This window comes from Pygoscelis adeliae, unplaced genomic scaffold (genome assembly GCF_000699105.1).
Source record: "Pygoscelis adeliae isolate BGI_AS28 unplaced genomic scaffold, ASM69910v1 Scaffold7, whole genome shotgun sequence".
NCBI classification, from domain to species: Eukaryota; Metazoa; Chordata; class Aves; order Sphenisciformes; family Spheniscidae; genus Pygoscelis; species Pygoscelis adeliae.
This window is the reverse complement of record NW_008825268.1, coordinates 1,266,366-1,286,329: the sequence shown is the minus strand read 5'-3', so window position 1 is coordinate 1,286,329 and position 19,964 is coordinate 1,266,366. Positions and strand designations below refer to the sequence as shown.

The window sequence follows — 19,964 nt, the reverse complement described above, 5'->3', positions numbered from 1 at the left end:
CATTTGAATTTCTTTCCCCTGCCACAGATTGCCAAACTGAATCCATTTGAACTACCTTCCTGCTCATATCTGTTTTCTGAAAGATTTTCATCACTGCCTGGATAGTGTATTCTTAAAATTCAGCCCAAGGAACCAGTTCTTCATGTAGCATTTTGGGGATTATATATCAAAAAAATGCATAAGCAATAAATCTCTTTTTGTGATTCACAACAGTGGCAGTGCATACTACCCTCTGAATCAATTACAGATTTCATCAGTCCCACTTTAGACCTGCATCTGAATTTGTTTTAAAATAGCTCTTATTTCATAAATGTATAAGGGGTATGATAATTTGTCATTTCACTAATTTTATCTGTCTCCAGAAGTGAGATCTAGCTTGAGTTATTAAAAGTACAAGTGTTTCATTAATAAAAGCACATATATTCCTAGCAGCTTGACAAAATTAGGGTCTCCTCCAAACCCTTACTCAGGCTTCAAGCCTTTATGCTTTGGTATATGTGAAAAAAGCTTCAGAATTATTCCTGTGTGATGTTAAAATTTTTGAGAGATTAATCCCTCAAAGCTTTGTCTTAAGCATGGGGGTGTACCTGCCTTAATGAGGATTATAATGGTATTTTCACAAGAAATAGCAATCTAAATGGTAAGTGTTAAAAATAGTCAAAAATTTAGGTAGGTGATATTTCATAATGGCAAGTTCCCCCTTAAGATCTATCAGGTAAATGATGCACATATTTCAACTTGTCTTAGTAGGTACTTTTACAGAACAATCTGGTGGCCATCTATTGGAAAAGGAGGAAAGGAAGAATTTAAAAAAAAGTTTAACACTACCCCTCCCAGACCTTTTTTTTTTTTTCTTTTTTTTTTACACTGCAACAGTGAACTAAATATCTCTGAGTATATTCTTAGGATGAAGTTTTACAGTAGTGCTTATGATCAACTCTTGATCTGTTTTCAGTTCCCACAGTTTTATATCCAGAGATTTGGAAGAAGGATTTCTACTGCCTTTGGTAGCACATTTTCCATTATTCAAATAAAAGCAGAGTTTATTGGATCCTAATGGCAAGATCTTGTTATTGATGTTGGTGATGATAAAGGGGCTGTGGATCAGTTGATCTAACTTTTATACCAGGAAGGCTGGTAGAAATGATATTAAGAAGCAAAATTACAGGATACATGGATACATTTGTTATAGTGAAGCATTGGGAGGTGTCAGCATGGCTTTGGAAATGAAGTCTCAGAAATCTATTAGAGTTCTCTGAAGGGCTTGCTGAGCATTTGATCAAGGGAGATTCATAAGTTCGGGATACTTGGATTTTTGGTAAATTCTTCTTAAAATCATTTGACAAAAACTCTCAAAGAAGCTAAACTGTCCGAAATAAAAAGGAAATTTATCTTGTGAGTTTAAAAACTGGAATAAAATGTCACTTTCAGAACGGAGAAATTGAGTCCCACAGGGATCTGTGCTGAGACCTAAGTTATTAAGATTATCTTGAAATTGGGGGAGAGAATGAGGTGGATGAGTTTGCTAATTAGTCAGGGCAGTAAAAATGAAGGTTGCATGTGAAGAATTACAGGAAAAGAATTCCGGTCGCAACAGCTGACTTGACAGTGAGGTGGCAGATGAAAGTCAATGCAGATGAATGCAAAGTAATGCACATAAGAAAAAAGGTCCTAATTGTACATAGATAAGAATGGGTCTAAACTAGTTACTAGTACTCAGGAGAGAAATCTTGGAGCCACTGTGGTCAGTTTTCTGAAAATTTCTGTGTAGTAGTGCCAAAAAAGCTAATCAAATTAAAAGCATACAGAATAAACCAGAAAACACTACTATGACATTGTATACATTCCTCGGGTACCTGTTTCTTCAGTTTCAGCTCAAAAGGTGCTGAGAAAGATGGTAAATGTGGTCAAAGAGATGGAATGACGTCTGTATGAGGAATGAGTCAGTAGAGTAGGAGTCCTCAGCTTTGCAGATAAAATATGATAGGGGACCTATAATATCACAATTGGTTTAGAGATGGCAAATGTGTAGTCAGTGTTTACTTTTAATCACAGTATTAGAATTAGAAGCATCAAATGAAATGAAGTAAGGTATTTAAGACCCCAAAACAGTTTTTCACACAATGCATAATTAAATTTTGGAATTCCTTGACTCAAGGGGTTATGGATGCCAACGGTTTACATATGTTCACAAATTAATTAGTCATGGGAAAAAACCTCCATGGATGCTTGTTAAGCACAGAGCTTCTGCCTCAAAGAAATCCTGAGCCACAGGCTAAGTCTGGGAGAGTTTAATAGGAGAATGACTCTACATACTTTTTATTATTATTTTCTTTTTATTAAGAATCCCGTACTAGTTGTTGTATAACATGTTACTGAACCAGATGGACTTTTAGTCTGAAGCTGTATCTCCATGCTTAAATGAAATAGAACTATACTAGTTTAAATCTGAAGATTTGGCCAAAACATCCGAGTTGAACTCTGTATTTTTCATTTATATAACATCAATGACCCCAAGAGATAGTGAACGTGTTAAAGTATTTATACTGAGTCAGAAGAGACAAAATTGTGATGCTTAAATAATAATTTCTATGTAGAAAATGGCATGGATTTGAGAAATAAGGAAATATTCTTCCCTGAAGCTATTTTATTCTATTTTGAAAGCAGTTCTCTGGGCTCAAGTTATTTTACTGATAAACTCATAAATAGACTACAAAAAGTAAGAATGTAAATTTTGGGACCCATCTTTCCTTTCCCATGGAATACGGCTACTTCTTACCTCCTTTTCTTTTCTTTTGATAGAGTATTTAATACATGACCGCTTCATCTATGATGTGTCAGAAAACTGTGTAAAGCAAAAATATGAATGTTTTCAAAGACAATTTTTTGTTCATATGTATTTTAATGTAAAATCAACAATTGCTACTTAACCTGTCTTTCTAAACAGAGTTAAATCATTTTGCTGTGTACTTTGAAAAATCTTCACCTATAGCCTTGCTAAAAACTACTCTTTATTTTTATTCCTCGTAACAGTGGCACCCAGCTGGTCACTTCAAGTGGGGATACCACAGTGCAGCTATGGGACTTTTCAAAACGTGGATGCATTCTGACTTTAGAAGGACATGCCGGCACTGTATGGGACTGCTCATGGCATTCATGTGGCAATTTTGTAGCTTCTGCCTCTATGGACAACACAAGTAAAATATGGGATGTTAACAGGTATGGAGTTACTGGAGATTTTTTGTTAGCTGATTGATAGCTTTACTTAATAACCACTGGTTTATGTTTTAGCCCAGTGAGAGAGAGATGTCTGGCATCAATTTGTGGGCTTCACTTTAAGAACATAGATAAATTAAAGGGAGTGGTGCAAAAAACAGGTTTTGATGTGATTTACTAAATAAAGGCTTTACTAAATAGGGAGCTGGAAAGGACTTAAATTAAGATAGGGCCAAAAAAAAGTATTTGCTTTTATTTGGCATCTGTTATTCTGTCGTGGTGGTTTTTTTTTAAGGTCAGAGCTTTGTGGAACTTCAATATGTAATTTAAATAAGTAACTGAACAAAAATTTAAGTTTTCTATATAGTATTTCTAGCTCATGAGTATACAACACACCTTAATTTAAGGTTGGACAACTGGAAATTTATTTTATTCATTATACATGTTTTGGCAAGGTGACTCCTGATTAATAAATCAATGTACACCTCTTCATTTTCTTTATTATCCAGGCAAATGCATTTTTATGAAGGTGCTTCTAGAATATTAGTATATTCCTGCTTACCAACTAATTATTAGTTCCTCAACTTTCTTCAGTTATAGTTGAGGTGACATATTTTTATTAATTTACACCTTAAAGGAGTGGAATTTTTTTTTTTTTCCCCAAGCTGTTCCTTCTAGACTCCTGAATAACTTAGGAATAGTGTTACTGACACCACTGTACTGTACTAGGTCTGATTTTTAACAACTGAATGTCATCAGTCCACAGACAAGTCTCCAGTCTCATATGTGTTTTCCCTGGTTCTTTATTATCCAGTCCTAATGGAGTTGTCCATTTCCTCTCAGTCTTTTTCTTCCTTTGCATTTGAATGAGGTGAAATACTTGTTCAAGCTTGCTGGCCACTGCAGGGAAAGAAGCTTCACTGAAAAAGCAGGGGAGACTTTCTTCTTTCGTTCGTGGAAAGAAGACCTGGATCACTCCTGGTCTGCTGCAATTGCAGTGAGCCCTGCAATTGAGATCTAGAGACCTATTTTAGGAACGTGCTTGGTGAAGCGGGAGTGTTGAGGGGTTTTGTTGTAAAAGTGAAGTACTTCTCTGGTAAGCATGTATGAATTGAGATGTTTCAAAATGTTTTAATTCAGCCAGATTTTTCTGAGAGCTAATTAAAACTCTGTCAGTATCAGACTTTCAGTCTTGCTTTCAAATCGTGAATTGAGGAAGCATTAAATAATAATAAAAACATTGTTTTCAAAATGGGATAAGCAACGTATCTTTTCATGAATTATTTCGAATTATTTTGGCTAAGCTGAGAGCAGCTACTTAAAACAAAAGCTGGAAACAAATATTCAATTTTTATAAAATCATAGACAAAGCATTTAAAGTTTGGCAAAGTTCAAGACAACCGAAAATTGGGTTTTATAACAGAAATTGTCAACCAGTTCTGATAACAGATGATGCTTCCACCATTACTATCAGTAATAAGAATTAGTGGTCAGTGTTTTGCTTAGAAATGAAAACACCGGAAATCTATTGTATTGTTGCCTCTTTTCTTAACCTGTTGTAGGATTTTAATACTTTGATCATCCTTTATGGCATATTCATGACCTTTAAGAAATAACACTAAGAATAGCTTTAATTTTATGTCAGAATGGTTTTGAATTTGCACAGACACAGGTTTTGTTTAGACACTTTAAAATATCTTCCCTACCGAGGAAGCTTTTGTAGTCAGAGGAATCAAAGCAAATCTTCATCACCAACCCATGCCTCCCACTCACACTCATTACCAACTCTCATTTCTACCTTCAGTGTATATTTGATGTGCATTTTGCATTTGAAAATAAGAGAGTAAGGAGCACAGCCATGATGTGAAAGGCTAGTTATCTTCATATAATTATTGAAACCTTAAGTCATGCAAAAATCTCGGTGGTTAAAGGGAGCAAGAGGTGGCACAAAAATGTGGCATAGTATGCTTAAAATAGGAGTATTCAGAGTATAAAATAAAAAAGCCTCACTCAGAGTCCTCACTGGTGGACTTTCAGCCTGTTCACAATAAAAGCCCATGTGTTCATTTACGTTACATTACCTAAGTCCAAAAGACAATTGAGTTCTCTTTAACTAGTCTGTTTAGATGAATTTGTAAGATGTGCTGTAGAAGTGTATGTGGCATATGCACTTAGTATAAAATCAGTACAGTGGAAAAATCAGATGCTCTTGAAGAGCTTCTGTAAAAAGGGATTTGATGACAAGACATGGCTATTTCAAGCTTAAGGTGTCCCACCTGAAGACCTAATTCTGCAGAACAGTCAGCTGCAATTGATCCTTATGCCCACGTTGACTAATTCAAGCGAAAAATCAACCCGAGCAGAATATATGGCAAGATGTGGAAATAAGGGAAAGCTATTGACAGATTAATCAGGCTGGTAGTTTCCAGTCTAGATTGTTAATTTGCTGATGCTAATATACAGAAATGCTATACAAAAGAACCTGCAGTGTATTTTGGCTTGGCAGTACTAATTGCCAAGCTAACTGGCTGAGTTTGGCAACACTAGTCTTAGACATTTCCTAGAGTGTCACCTGTAAATTTGTTATGAGCCTGGAGTTCTCTGTTACGAATGAAGCCAGCTGTGCTAGGTACCATCTAAATATGTAACCTCCTTCAGACTCCTTTACAGTCTGGGTATGTGCAACAAAATGGGACGGTGGAGCAGGCTTATCACAAGGGTTTTCGATGCTTAGAAAATATTTTTCTTCCCATCCTCACAGAATGTGTGCTTATCTACTTGTCATCTTTAGACTTCTCCCTCCCCAGGTGTCTGCCAGTTGACACAAGCTCTGAACAGGGGACAGAGCACAAGATAACATACTTGTGGTAGGATAGTAATTAGTGATCACAGTTATTCTGCTTAATCTAGTGATTTATTCTTTCCACTAATAAGGAATTAACATTTTATAAATGATAGCTGTCTTTCTTCCTTAATAGTACATATATGGATGGATGGCTGCTTTCAAACTGTGAATGGTCCTGGAAAGCAGGATATTGTAAAGGGGGGGGGGGAAGAAAGCAAGATGAATATCAAAGCTATCACTGCCACCTTTCTAAAAGAGATATGTTGTAAATAAATGCTACAAGTGTAAATACATACATTTCTGTAATGGGTGGCAGTCGTCTTTTTTATTTCCAGATTTCAAAAAGCTACTTTTATATATTAGAAATGTACTTTTTTATCTATAAACATAGCTTTTGAAATACCTACAGCAGAGTTCTCTGTGGTTGAAAACTTGGTATCAAGAAAGTGGGAAGGCTGTTTTCTATCTTTTAGCACCAAAACCCAAGGTGCAACTTTCACAAACATCAAATCCATAATTGGAGTCCAAAGAGTACGAGGTGCAACATCTCTTAAATAGGAAAAGGTTGCCAACAGTTTTAATAAATTATGTAATTCTTTTCCAATGATAAGAAAATTCAGCCTGCTAATTGTTTGAATTTTGTTTTATTAGAAGGTGAAACTACTGCTGATTTTTTTTTTTCACCAATGGATATTATTCACAAGCATTTTTCTTTTGTGTATGTTGGAAGTTTCTGTCATAGATCGAGCCACAAATGGCATTCCTACCAGGAGGATAATGTGAGGTAGCTTTGTAGTTAACAATGTTCTCCTTGACAAGGTATGTGCCCTCTATTTAAAGATACGACCTGAGTTTAAAAAACAAAACAGAAAACAAACAAATAAAAGTCCAAGCACCTTTCTTCTTCCCTGGAGACACAGACACATGCTGAGATGCAACCATGATCCAAGTTACTGAAGGATTTGAGGGATTCTGAGTTCTGGTGTTGGAACTTCTTGATGCTTTCTGCTGGGAGAATTGGCTGCTTTTAAAGGAAATTAAGAAGAAAATGGCATAACAACTTGAGGGTGGGGGAAAGAGGGAAGAAAGATAACTAATGTACCTGCCGTGGTTAGAAAAATAAGTTCAAGGTTATCCCATCTTCAATGATTATAGGAAGCAACTTGAACACTAAGTGGGGGAAGAAAGAAGAGGCTTATAATTTGTGAACAGGTTTTTATTCAGCACATAGCTCAGATTGAAAATATATAGCCAGCCATGTTAACAGCTTAGCAAACAGTTCCAGGATTGTTCTCTCAGACCATAAATTCAGGACTGTCAAAGTCATTTTGGCAGGATTAATTTCAATTATCCAACTGTAAATATCGTCAGAGATTTACAGCCTGATCTCTGATATGCAAATCAAACTGAACATCATCTATCTCATGTAAACACAGGCGGTTATTTAGTTTTGCAAACATATGCTGTCGACTGTATGTTAAATGCAAACATTGTTATTTATGCTTTAATCTTGAGAAATTATTTTCACCAAAGTCAGAATATTCAGATTATTTTTTTCCCTGGTATATCCATTATATAGTAATTGGACCAGTTCTCCATTTTTCTCTGGTTTCTTTCAGTAGTGCAAAATATGACGGAATTAGGCCACAGAGAAATGCAATTCTGTACTGTCCTGCAGCAGACCTCAGGGTGAATAAATGTCTGCAAATTGGAGCCATTGCTGCTTTCTGTTTGCTGTTTTTTAATCCATGACTTATTTGTTTTCCTTTTCATTTAACACAGTAACTTTTGTCTAGCTCCCTGAAATTTCTCCCATAATTAAAATTTTATTTTAAAATTCTAAAAAATGTAATTGTTTACATCAGTCCTCAGTCATTAATAGTATCCTTTGGTGCATTTGTTCAGGCGCAAATTAAAAAAGTAACTAATCTATCATGATCGCTGTTAATTATGCTGTACAACCACTAATATAGTATCTTGTTACTAAGTTATTACTATATTCTTTTACTTATTTCCAAATAGACACAAAAATAATTGTTGACACCTTTTGCTTTTCTACAAGACTGGGAATTTTCTCTTTACCTAGTGTCAGATATATGTGACATAAATTAATTCCTACTTTATTTAAATAATTCCTTCTTTTGTTCTTAAGCCTACATTAAGGTTCATAGCTTTTGTTATAACTTCTCTCCACTTGATAACTGCTGATTATAGTTTTATTTCTTCTCATAAGAGCATTTTAATTTTGGGAAATTTAGGGTTAGCATACATTTTAAAGAAATTAAGCAGGGATGGATTTTGTTTAATAAGAAGCCCTTAACTAACTAAAGCTTTCCTTGGAATGATACCATGCAATGATGACACTGCACATTTTTTATTATTAACACATCTTGACAGTGTGCAGTGCAAGACATGATTGAGTTGATTTTAAACTGCTGTTTTGTTTTTGGTTGGGTTTTTTTTTTTTTTTTTTTTTTTGCTATAGTCTTGATAAAGAAGCTATTTAATGTTGCTTAAATTGCCAAGTTGGCTAGTCAAACTACTTGCTTTGTACCATCACAGCAATGTGAAAAGGCACAGAGTTTAGCCTAACTTCTTCTGGCATCTTTTACTTTCATACTCTGTTTCTTTTTCTTCCTTTTCCCTTAGGCAACGGACAACTTTTAAATGAAATCTTTGATATCATATTTGTAGTTATTTTTCACCACACCACAGGTATCCGTATCAGGACTCTATAAAATCTCCTTTGAAGAAACTGATAAAGATTGTCAAAATGGAGCCATACTTTCACATTTTGAATCAGAATGAGGGCGTGCAACCAGTCCTTGTCAAAATACCCCTTTTCAGGTGACACTTATCTGACTCGCTTTTTAGTGGGACGGAAGCCATAAGCTGTTCTGGCCAGATACCATGTTTAATTGATTCCAGTAAAAGTGAAGCTAATCTATTTTCAGAATAGACAAATGTCCTCCAGGAAATTAGAAGGCCGGTAGAAGAACTTAGAGGAACTGTGGAAGGACCAACTTTGGGTAGTTTGTAATGTCTGTCCTGACAGCATGTCAGGAAGTGCTTGCCATTTTGATAAAGGAGAATTCCCTTTGGAGTACTAGGGAGACAACCTGCTATTAATCCCTGAAATCAAAATGAGGCTTATGCCCAAGTCTCCAAACCTATAATTATGCTAAAGTTCCATAACACATTTTTCAGGACCAAAGAAAGTCTAAAACCTAGTTGTTGTTATTCCCAGAAAGCCAATTGTAAAAATCAATCTGAAGTTGTGAATTATCAGGGAAAAAATGATATCCAAAGCATAGCGGTTCGGTTAAGGGGAAAATATGGCTTAATCTTCATACTACTGAAAAAGATGAATCTTGAAGTACAAAACTTAATCAATTACTTAAATCAATCAAACTTAATCAATTACTATTTCTTAGTAGTTAAAATGACAATTTTTTTTTAAATATCAAAAATATTTTGAGGTATTTTTCTAAAGCATTGAAAAGACAGAAATGTAAAAGCTTTGCTTTCTGGTTTCTGCTACTGGTCTTGAAATGTACAGCACTGTTTTTGATTAAGGGTGGGGGAAGAAAAACCAAGTTACTGCTTTATTTTTTTTAAACTAGGGTGTGATGAATGGAGCTGCTTTCTTAAATGTTTGAGTTCTCATCTCTGCAAGTATTTCTGATGGGCTTATCTGAACTCTACAATCAGTTACCTACATAAGATTTCCATCTTCTTTTATGGAAAGATAGCAGAGAAAGTTGCACTTAATTTGCATAAAAGGATGTATCATTTTCTTATCTCAACAGTTTCCTTGCTTCCATTATTTCAGCATCCAATATGGCTTGGAAAAACTTATTAGTTGGAGTTGGGGTTTTTTTTATGTCCCAGTTGCCCTCTGTCAGCCCAGAGATGCACAAATTTCCTAAATTATGTATAGTTGGCTGAGAGATTCCTGTTGGATAGCAGAATGCTTTATTTGTTTGAACTGCTAAGGTAATGTAATCTTCTGTAAGTTGGACACCTTTCTACTTGGTTTACCTTACTTGTCAAAATACCTCCTAGACTCCCTGACAGCTAGTTCAAGAGCAGGATGAATTATGAAGGTAATACTTAGGCTTCCTTCCATCAACTCCTAACCAAACCAGCTGGCAGGTCCAGAAAACTTAGTCCAGTTTGATTGTGTATACTGTAGTAGGCTCAGGGTTTTTTTTCTCTCTCTTTGACAACGTGCAAGTTGAATTCCTTGTCTTATTTGCAAGTGTGCAGGTATTATAACTATGGCTTCTGCAAAATATTGTTCAGATCTTGACAGGGTGTTTCTACTGTCCTACATTCAGTATTCAAATGCAAAGGATCAGCACTGCAGACATTCAGCACATTTTCAGTCATAGTATAGTTTTTCACTACGTATCCAGGCTCATTATCCAGTCATTTTCTTTCTCCTTCATGATACATTCACTTATTACTGGCAGTCTTTTCTTTATCTAACCTGTTTTCATAGAAATACTGTCTTACAGTATCTCAACCAAAACAAAAATGAATTGTACCAACAGAGTAATTCATGCAGCAGTGAAAGCTGTCAGATATTATTACAGAATTCAGTTCATTAAAATGATGTATTTCAATCATCACAACCATATCCTGTCAGTACTGGTTAGTGCAAATATTACATGTATGGTCTGTGATACATGTTAAAGTGGAGTACGGTTACCCAAAGTCACAGTGTGCCACAACATAAGTAATCGTAGATGGTTTCCCTGCTTGTACCTCCAGTGAATTAACAATAACAGGAATACATCTTACTATTCATAAGCAGCAGTACTTTGATAGGCATATCCACCTGAATGCTGAACTATTTTTAGCTGCTAATGTCTTCTAGTTTGAAATTAGATGAGTTGGTCATTTGATTGCAAATTAAAAGGCTGCTGTAATGGATGCCTTTATACATATAAATTCCTGTTTGAATCCTTGTCTTCTGGCTCCAGGCAGTCTTCAGATATGTGTGTGTGTGTGTGTGTGTGTGTGTGATGCTTTGGGGGTTTGTTTTTTTCCTTTTTTTTTTTCTTTTTTCTTCCCCCCCCTTTTTTTTTTAAGGGTTCAGCCTTTACACAAAATCTTGTATTGCCAGATTATTTTCTCTCCCAAATGCGGGAACTCTAGTTGTCTACCATGTGTATCCTGTTAAAGCAAACTACATTTATCTTTGATTAGCTTCAGCTGGAATATGAACACAAGTCACATCTTAATCCTTAAACAATGACTTCTTATGTACAAAAAGTGTCTCCTGGGTCTTTTATTGAAGTTGAAAGGCATTGAATTGTGTTTGTACCTTCTTAAAATGTGAATTAATACCATTTTCAGCCCAACAGTGGTTTCCTTTCTCAGAGACAGTTTTCAGAAACCTCAGGGCTCATTTCTGTCCTAAATCTTAAATTTCCCTGAATGGTAGGACCACATACATATAATACAATTTCTTTGGTACCCTGTGCAGATTTTTCTTTGAGCCAGATCTCAGAATCTTCAGAGTAGACTTTGAAAGCTATAAAGCTTATATCCACATGATACAAGTTGTTAACTGTTTACATAGCCAGTCTGACGCTTCTTGGGGGGGGGGGGGGGGCAGGAGGAGCTGCCTTAATGGAGGTGAAGGTCAGGGTGAAGAAAACAAAAACGTTGCCAACTTCCCTTCTGCACTTCTAATATTCAGAGTAGGTTTTCTGATGTGAATTGAGACACAACATCACGCAAAAATCTTGTTCTAGACTAGCCAATATCTTTCCCAGCTAGGAATCAGTTCACCATCTGAAAGACAATTGTTATGCATCTATTTACTGAACTCAGAGCCTGCAAAGGCATGTGTATCTGTGGGAAACCTATTAAATATGTATCGGAATTATCCAGTTGATGCAAACCCAATGAATTTCTTTATATTTTAGTATCTCTTTCAAACATATTTCTGTCACCAAAACAAAAATTCTAGATAATAGAGTCTTAATATTGAGACTGCAGTAAAATGTCAACAAAATTTGTGAATTATTTAATACAGAGCAGATAGTCATGGATCATTTCTGTTGCATAAAGGGCATGCCAGTTAGCTGCACAGTGTGAACATCATTGAAGTTATACTTGTATCTCTCCTCTGAAGTTCTAAGAAAAAAAAAATACTATATGTGATCTTCTGCAGTTATGTTCTGCTGATTAAAAAGCCCTTTTCACAGAATTTTTTCATATCAGAGTTTGTTTCATAGTAATATACATCTGAGCTAACTGAGTTTGGAAGGTTAAGATGAAAATTAGGGCTTGAGGATGCAGTATGCAATACTAGATATGAAGTTAGCAGCTAGCACTGCGGGTTGATGAAAACCTAATTCTAAGTGTGTCAACCTTTTAATTCTTATCAGGTTGTCACTCATGGCTTGACAATACTTTGATTACATAGTCAGCACCTACAGCAATAGTATAAACTAAGCTTTGCTATCTGCAACTGAAGATTTTAGTGGTGACTTGCTGGAGATGTATTTAACAACAGGATAAGATGATGTCACAACCTCTAGAATTGCAATGCCAGTATTAAAATCTTGGCAAATACCAATCTGTTAGTTATTAAATACACCATTTGGGCTTTTGGGGCCAGAATTTGAGATCCTGATCACTGAGCTTCTCTTCAATACACTTTTAGATGTACTCATATGAGGAACTACTTTATGTGCCTATGTATGTAAAGTTTTTGCATTTGCAAGTTTGGGAAGAAAATGAGGATAAGATCATCCCACGTCAATAGGTAGATATCCTACCTCCTCCTACTCTGAAGTGTCGAGTTCTCAGAGAAGTTGCTACTTTTTCCACTCCTGTGGTGTCGAGCATTTAAATCTTGCACACTGTTAGGAATGGATTAGATGTCCCAAACTGTTCTGGTTTTCTATCAGACTGAGACCAAATTCTTTTCAAAAGGACGAAGAGGTACACTTCTCAAATTTATTTTGGTCAAATCTATCTATATTGAAATTGTTGGATGTTTCCATTCATGCTTAAGAGTGAGTAATTTGCTAATGAAATTTAAGTATTTTTAAATTACTAAATAAAGCAAAGGACTCTCCCCCCTTGAGAAGTGGGATGTATGTTCAGATCTACAAAAGGAAGAAACTAAACCAGTGCTTTTATATTTTGTGTATGTGTTTCAAGCTAACCTTTTCCTCCAGCTGTTGACAGAGGGAAATACAGCCTTTCCAACTCTTTTTTTTGTTTTGGTTTTTTTTTTGGGGGGGGGGGAAGGGGGTGGGTATAATACAAAAATGAGCTTGTAAGAAGAAAGCAGCAGAGTAGTGGGAGGTAGCCTTGGGAATTTAGCCCTTCACATTCTGTGTTTGAGTAGTTTTCCTGCTGCGTCAAAGGACCTAGTCCCATAGTTTGCTATGATGATCTGAACAAAAATGCTAGCACCTGTAGCTTAAATCAGTAGGCCAGGCTTTTTATTCCTTACTCCAGCAGCTGCTTATTAGAGAACCTAGAATGATATTGTTTTTATTGTGGCTCCATGTCTAAGAGCACAGCAAATCCATTATTCATAATATCTTCCCAAGTTCACAAAGCCATTGAATAGTGCTGCATATCTCCTTAAAGCTGCAACCCACTCAAATCCATTTTATTTGGACAAATAAAGGAACTCTGCACTGAAGAAAACCAATTTGAAAACACAATGACATTAATTTTCCTCACTTAAATATTAAAGTGCTTATGTTTATTGCATTTCAGCCATGCTGTACTGTTTTCAAAAAGAATTTGTTCATTTAATAGGTCTAAAGGAATTTCAGTAAATTTAAAATATGGAAGAAAATAAACTAACATATGACAAGACTAACATTGCTTTTCATGCAGTGAATCTGCACTCTGTAGATTAAACCCATCCATTAATATTCTGTGTAACTGCATACTAATTTACAGTACCACAGTACTGGCCCAGGCTCTCGTGGTTCTCTGCACTATTGCAACTGACGTTTTTTTTTTTTAATAAAATAGGTTTTTACTTGAAAAATGAGAAGGACTAAAGTTCCTGGTTTGCAATATAGTAATAAATAAAGAGGGGCTTCTGACATTCACTTGTCATTGCATTTTTGAATTTGCGACTAAGTTTTTCTTTATCTGACTTTTTTGATAAAGGTATTTTCTTTTATATATCACAAAACTGTAAGACAGTTTCTGGTAGAATCATTCATGGTGTGCGTATAGTTTTGGTGCCTAATGTGTTTGTATGCAATGATGTTTAGTGAGCACAGCTTGCAGAAGTCCCTTTACATGTGCATTGAACACTGTAAGTTACCCATGTTGCTTACATGAGTTTTCCTGAATATGGGTTGGGATTAAGATCTAGAGTTGTCAGTCTAATCTCATATTTAAAAAAAAAAAAAAAGAAGCTGGTGAAATTAAATTATGAAGTGCTGGTACTGCTTTCTCTATCTTATATGGAATTTCATCACTATAAAGCTAGACTAGCAAATGGATTCTGAGGTAAATTAATGGTGTTTTTGTTTGTTTGTGGGGTGGGGGTTTTTTTTGGGGGGGGAGGGCTGATAGCTGAGCTAAGTCAGTTTTATAAAAACTGTGTGGATGTAGTTGAGTTCTCTAGATTTATTCTGCTGGTCTCCTATATAGTTCTTGTTTCAGTTTTTCCCTTTTGTCGGTAGTTTTACAACAGTGGATTTTTTTTGAAGGAAGGCAAGAATTTTGTTTTAGAAACAGTGAAAACCTAGGTCATCCTTCATGCAGTTTAATGTCAACTCTTAGCAAACAGAAGTCCTGAGAGAGTCACTTCTTGTTCTTCAGTGAGACAAGTCTTCTTGTCAGCTTCTGCCTAATTTTGGTAAAGTCACGCAACAAAGTTCTCACCTAAGCAGATGTTAGAGGGTGGGCTCCCTTCATTTGATATGCACGAAGAGTTGGATCTTTAAAAGTGCCTGAAGGGTTGATTGAAAATCTGTCGGAGTGGGCATATTGTCACTTTTGAAAATCCCATTAAGGATCTAATTGATTATTTAGGCACCCAAAAGCTATATGAATCTGAGACTCTGTATTGTCAGGGAAGTTTGGAAATCTCATCCTCAATGTACAAAGTTATAGAGAATATGGTATGATAGATCTCTATGGGATGAACTCGGAGTATGCTTTGGCAAGGTATTTTAGACTTTAGTGTTACAAGAGTAGAATTTTTTAAAAATGTGCTGTTATATACTGTTACAGACTTAAAATACTATAAAAAGCATTTATTACATTTGTCAGTGACTTTTCAGAAGAAATGTGTCAGATCAGCCTCACAGTAAGATACCAGGTTTCAACAGACAATGTGCATTCCAGTATAGCATAGTAAGTTTATCTGGTCTTCTGGTGTAAAGATATTTCAAATTTTATTTTTCATTTTCACATTTCTCATTTTCTGTATTATGTGTGACCAGTCAGTAGTTATGCATATAATGCCATATTCTTTATCTACTAACATAATCAAGTAGAAGAGTGAAGTAAGTGATGAAAAGGAAGAGAATAAAAGAAATGACAAAGAAATTCTTCAGGGTACTTGAAATGCACCTTAAAGGAGATCTGAATATTGAGTTTAGATGGCTCACCTTTTCCCCAATATTTTATTTGAAAAGCAGAAACCTAAAACTGTACAATAACCTGTTTGAATAGAACAGTTCTAACATAAGCATTAATATACACACACAAAAAATTAAATCACATGGCAGTGATTTAATCTGTTACCTTTCAAAATCAACAGCAGTAAGATCTTGGATGAATTAACAGAGATATCTAGGTTTAGTTGTTCAGGGTTAGCCAGAAAAGGCAGAAGTTTTACCTGTAAAGTTTTTGTATTAAAAAAAAACAGGCAAAAATAATAAAAACATGGCAGCTTCCATATTGACTGTGAAAACAGGACATCAGTTCAATGCTGATGTCAGCTGATATGATAATTGAGGATAACCCACTGTCACCAGGGAGTGAGACTTTGCTTATTCGGCTGCAGAACTGCTGAGCAGAAAACATGCTCGTACTAGTTCTGCAGTGTTTAATGTCGGCTTAAATGGTTCAGATCTATTTTATTATTACTGAATTGTGCTTATCTGATTATGTAGTACCCATATGCCTTGAGGGAGTAGGAGATAATTGTTTAATAAAATAAGGCTATGGTTTTCAATAAGTGATTTCTGTCCAACAAAAAAAGCCCTTAAGGAAGCTTGATTTGCAGAAAGTGCTGAGCAAGGGTTAGAGTCAAAAAATAATATAAGCATCACCATGTACCTTTCTGAACCTGAGTGCACCTTGCCCCTGGATTGATGTCAATAATTCTGGGATAGATGATTATGCTTTCTGTATATTGCAAGGAAGAACCAGGCATCTCAGAGGAAGATTGTGTTCTAGTACCTGTCCTAAGGACTGAAATGGCATTTTATTCAATATCTATGAAATACAAGAGCTGGCCTTGGAGGGGGACAGCTTCAGATCTTGTCACTCTGAGTGCTGTGACCATTGGCCTGCTGAAATTTTTTCTTCAGCTGACTGTATTTTCATCACATAGTCAGACTCGATAAAAAAGTTAGAAAGTTATAGCCATGAATGTATGGTATAATACATATGAGTTGACTTTCCTGAGGTAGAGGGAAGAACTAAACCTAGATTTTGAAATTTGATCGAGGAATCTAGGGTGCGTGCTCCTGCATCACATTAGGAGTGGGTACCAGTGCACTTTATGTGGGGTCCAAATCCCATAGGTATATGTTACAGATGTTCTGGGAATGCTGGCTAAGTTGACTTCCTTAGAGTAGTGTTAACAAATTTGTTGTTTCTCACTGAGTTCAGATTACAAATTGCTAAATATTGTAAGGATAAAAATACTTTAGACCATTCCCAGACATCGGTCTTTTACTGATCTTTATAAGCAAGACCAAGGTTTTGTATATGACCAAGACGGTGCTTGGAAAGGGCACTTATTAAGATCTAGTTTTTGGATATAAATGCCTAAATGTTGTTCCTGTCCCAAGACTTTCAAAGTAATTTTTATTGACCTGATTCAGACCTTGGGAAAATATGGCCCTTTTCAAATGTAGAGTAATCCAAAGTTGAAGCACATAAAAATGCATCTCACTTCTGAAAAATCTGGATTTAAAGTAACATGCTTCTGTTCAAACTAAAGTAGCTGAAATAAATTATCAAAGTTGATTTGCAGCCCAATTTCAGTGGAAAGTGAGCTTTTGCAACAGCTGTTGCCATGAGCTGAAAAATGCCTGGTGCTGCCAATAATTAGGTGTTGACTAGTGAGATTTTAAAGATACGTTGACAAGGTACAGAGTTCAACTGAGCCTACATAGTAAAAGGTAATGAAGAATATATTACAATCTGGTATGAAAATATATGTGCTATATTGCAAAACTTTTAATCTCAGCAGTTGCCCTCTTGGAACTGACTGCAATGTATTCCTTGCCCTCCTGAAGACAGACCTGGCAACTGCAACCCTTTTTCTGCTGTTAGGGTGGCCATGCTGTGCTCCCGAAGCATTCAGGCTTCTCTGGCCTCCCTTGCTACTGTGACTCGATCCAGAACAGCTACACATGAAAAAATGGTTGTTTCAATTCATGATGATCGCTTGTTGGTGTCTCAGAGATAGCTGTGGAAGTACTAATTTCTGTTGCTAGTTTTAGGCTGAGTTTGGCAAAATGATACGTCTTTTGGTCCTGGTTCAGCTGAACATTTAGGAAAATACTTACATTTAAAGATGTGCTTAGTTCCAGATCACGTCTGTAAAGGATTATACAGTGTCACTATATTGCTTTAGAAATCAGTTTTATCTTGTAATTGTGGATACTGTTCTTCTCATACAATGACACTTACTTCGGGTGCGCACTGTGATTATATAAGCTTAATTATATTGATATAAAATCATACCATTAATGGGAAAAGTTAGATCAAGAAGACTGTAAACCATTCTTAAGCAGAGCTCTTATGCCTTATTGTTTTCTTTCCTTTTAAAAAAATTAAGCTTCACACCGAAACCCCTTTATCTGGAAGCAGAAAATAATACAAATAATAATACTTCTTACACAACACTTCACTTGTTCAAAGAAATGTAAGATATTAAGAGGCTAAACTTTCAGTATAATAATGAGCAGATTCGTTATTCATGTTTCAAGCCAATAAAAAAGGAGATAGATTATTGGCATACACTGTTAGTTTTTCACACCTTCTAGTGAAAGCCTAAGCAGAATATTATTAATTCAGTAATTTGCACTTTTCACTCATACAAAACATATAAAGTTATTGTCAATCATATTTATTATTCTCAATGCTTATCAAAATAGATCGTGGTTTTAAGTAGTATTCGAACCACTCAAAGAACAAAATGTAATAGTTTATATTTCTTTTTTGTCTACTTTTGCTAGACATGGTACCTGTGAAAGTCTTTTGTTTTGTAAAACCCAACCAACCACTATCTCTGTGCGCACTATGCAGAAACACGCACAATAATCAATGGTAGAAAATAAGGGCTCTCATTATTTCTCAAGCTAGCATCAGGTAGTCAAGTCTATGTTCAACACCATAGCAACCAGTGTGTCCTTAAAACTTTGCCTTTGTACTTTTTGTCTGAGAGTATTTTTTTCTCAGAGATATGTCTTAGTAAGCTGATCAGTATCTCACTAGTAGTGGAAGTTTCCACACACTCAATAAATACACAGCTTCTACTAAAATACACATAACAGAGCTCTTCCAGAAAAATAAATACGGTGTTATAATTGGCTACTTCTCCAGTAATACATGTTCTGTTACATAAATTACAAGGAATTGAGACAAATACGCATTTTAATCCCAAAGGTAAGGCATGAAGTTTTGCAGCCTCTTTCTCCCACATTTATAGAACACTATTTCAAGGACTGTGATTATTTGGCTGTTATCTTACTTCACTGCAGAATAGAAATCTGACTGGAGCATTGCTTTCTGCTGGTTAATTATAAATTTATTAGGGGAGTTTTGACCAAATGTCCCTCACTATTAGACCTTGCTGAATCTGAAGTTCAAGCTATTAGACTTCATTTAATGTAATACATTGCCCTCTTTTTCTGTTCTGCGTGTGCTTTTTTGTATTTTCTGTGTTCTTAGGTATGTTCAATTTTCCCTTTCTGGGCATTGTTTGCCAAAGAGGCTCTTTCAAGTTATAGAAATAGGACAAAGTAATTTTTAGAACAGCAAAATATGTAAGGAGGCAAGGTCCCTGGAGGTGAAATAAATTTCCAACGCAACACAACAAAATAGCTTTCCTGTTCTGTTTGGATGTTGCTGTTGACTGAGTAGCTTGTTAACAGCACACAGATGCGTAAATGGTAGCAAGGCTGTGCACTGCTAGTGGAGGTGGCACCACAGAATAAGAGAAGCCCATATTTGTATTTTGAGTTGGAGGAAAGGTTTACAGACAAGCTTATGGGCACACTATAATGGACTTGCTTTTGGCCCACATTCCTCCTGTAGGTAGATTTTAACACTTAAGTGGTGCTTGCAAGATTGAACCCCAAAATATCTGGGACTAGGCTGGGCTGGGAAGCACTCAGTGTGCTCAGACCTCATAAAATGAGATCCAAAGTTAAGGGCCAGTCATGCTCAGACGTTGCCTTTCAGTTTTCTCTTAGAGTTTTGCTAAAAGGGAGGGCTTGCAATATACGTTAGACAAATTCAGTCCAGACTGTGGGCTTACCTGAAGGTGTAGTTGCATCCCATGCGAGCACAAAAGCCTGTCCTGCTGGTGCAAGGTGTTCCTTATACAAGCAGGGCCAGAAGAGGACTGTGACTACAGTTCACTACCACTTGCAGCAGGGTGGTATCTGTTCACCTACTAAATCGCTGTAGTTTTTATTACTGATTTCAGCAG

General features: G+C 35.9%; 1 protein-coding gene across 1 annotated transcript in view; it reads left to right on the top strand.

The window, feature by feature from the left end:
* Nucleotides 1-19,964, top strand: part of SPAG16 (sperm associated antigen 16) — a 418,055-nt gene that overhangs the window by 225,117 nt on the left and 172,974 nt on the right. The window contains 1 exon segment of the mRNA XM_009329669.1: nt 3,034-3,219. Coding sequence (XP_009327944.1) covers nt 3,034-3,219 — 186 coding nt within the window.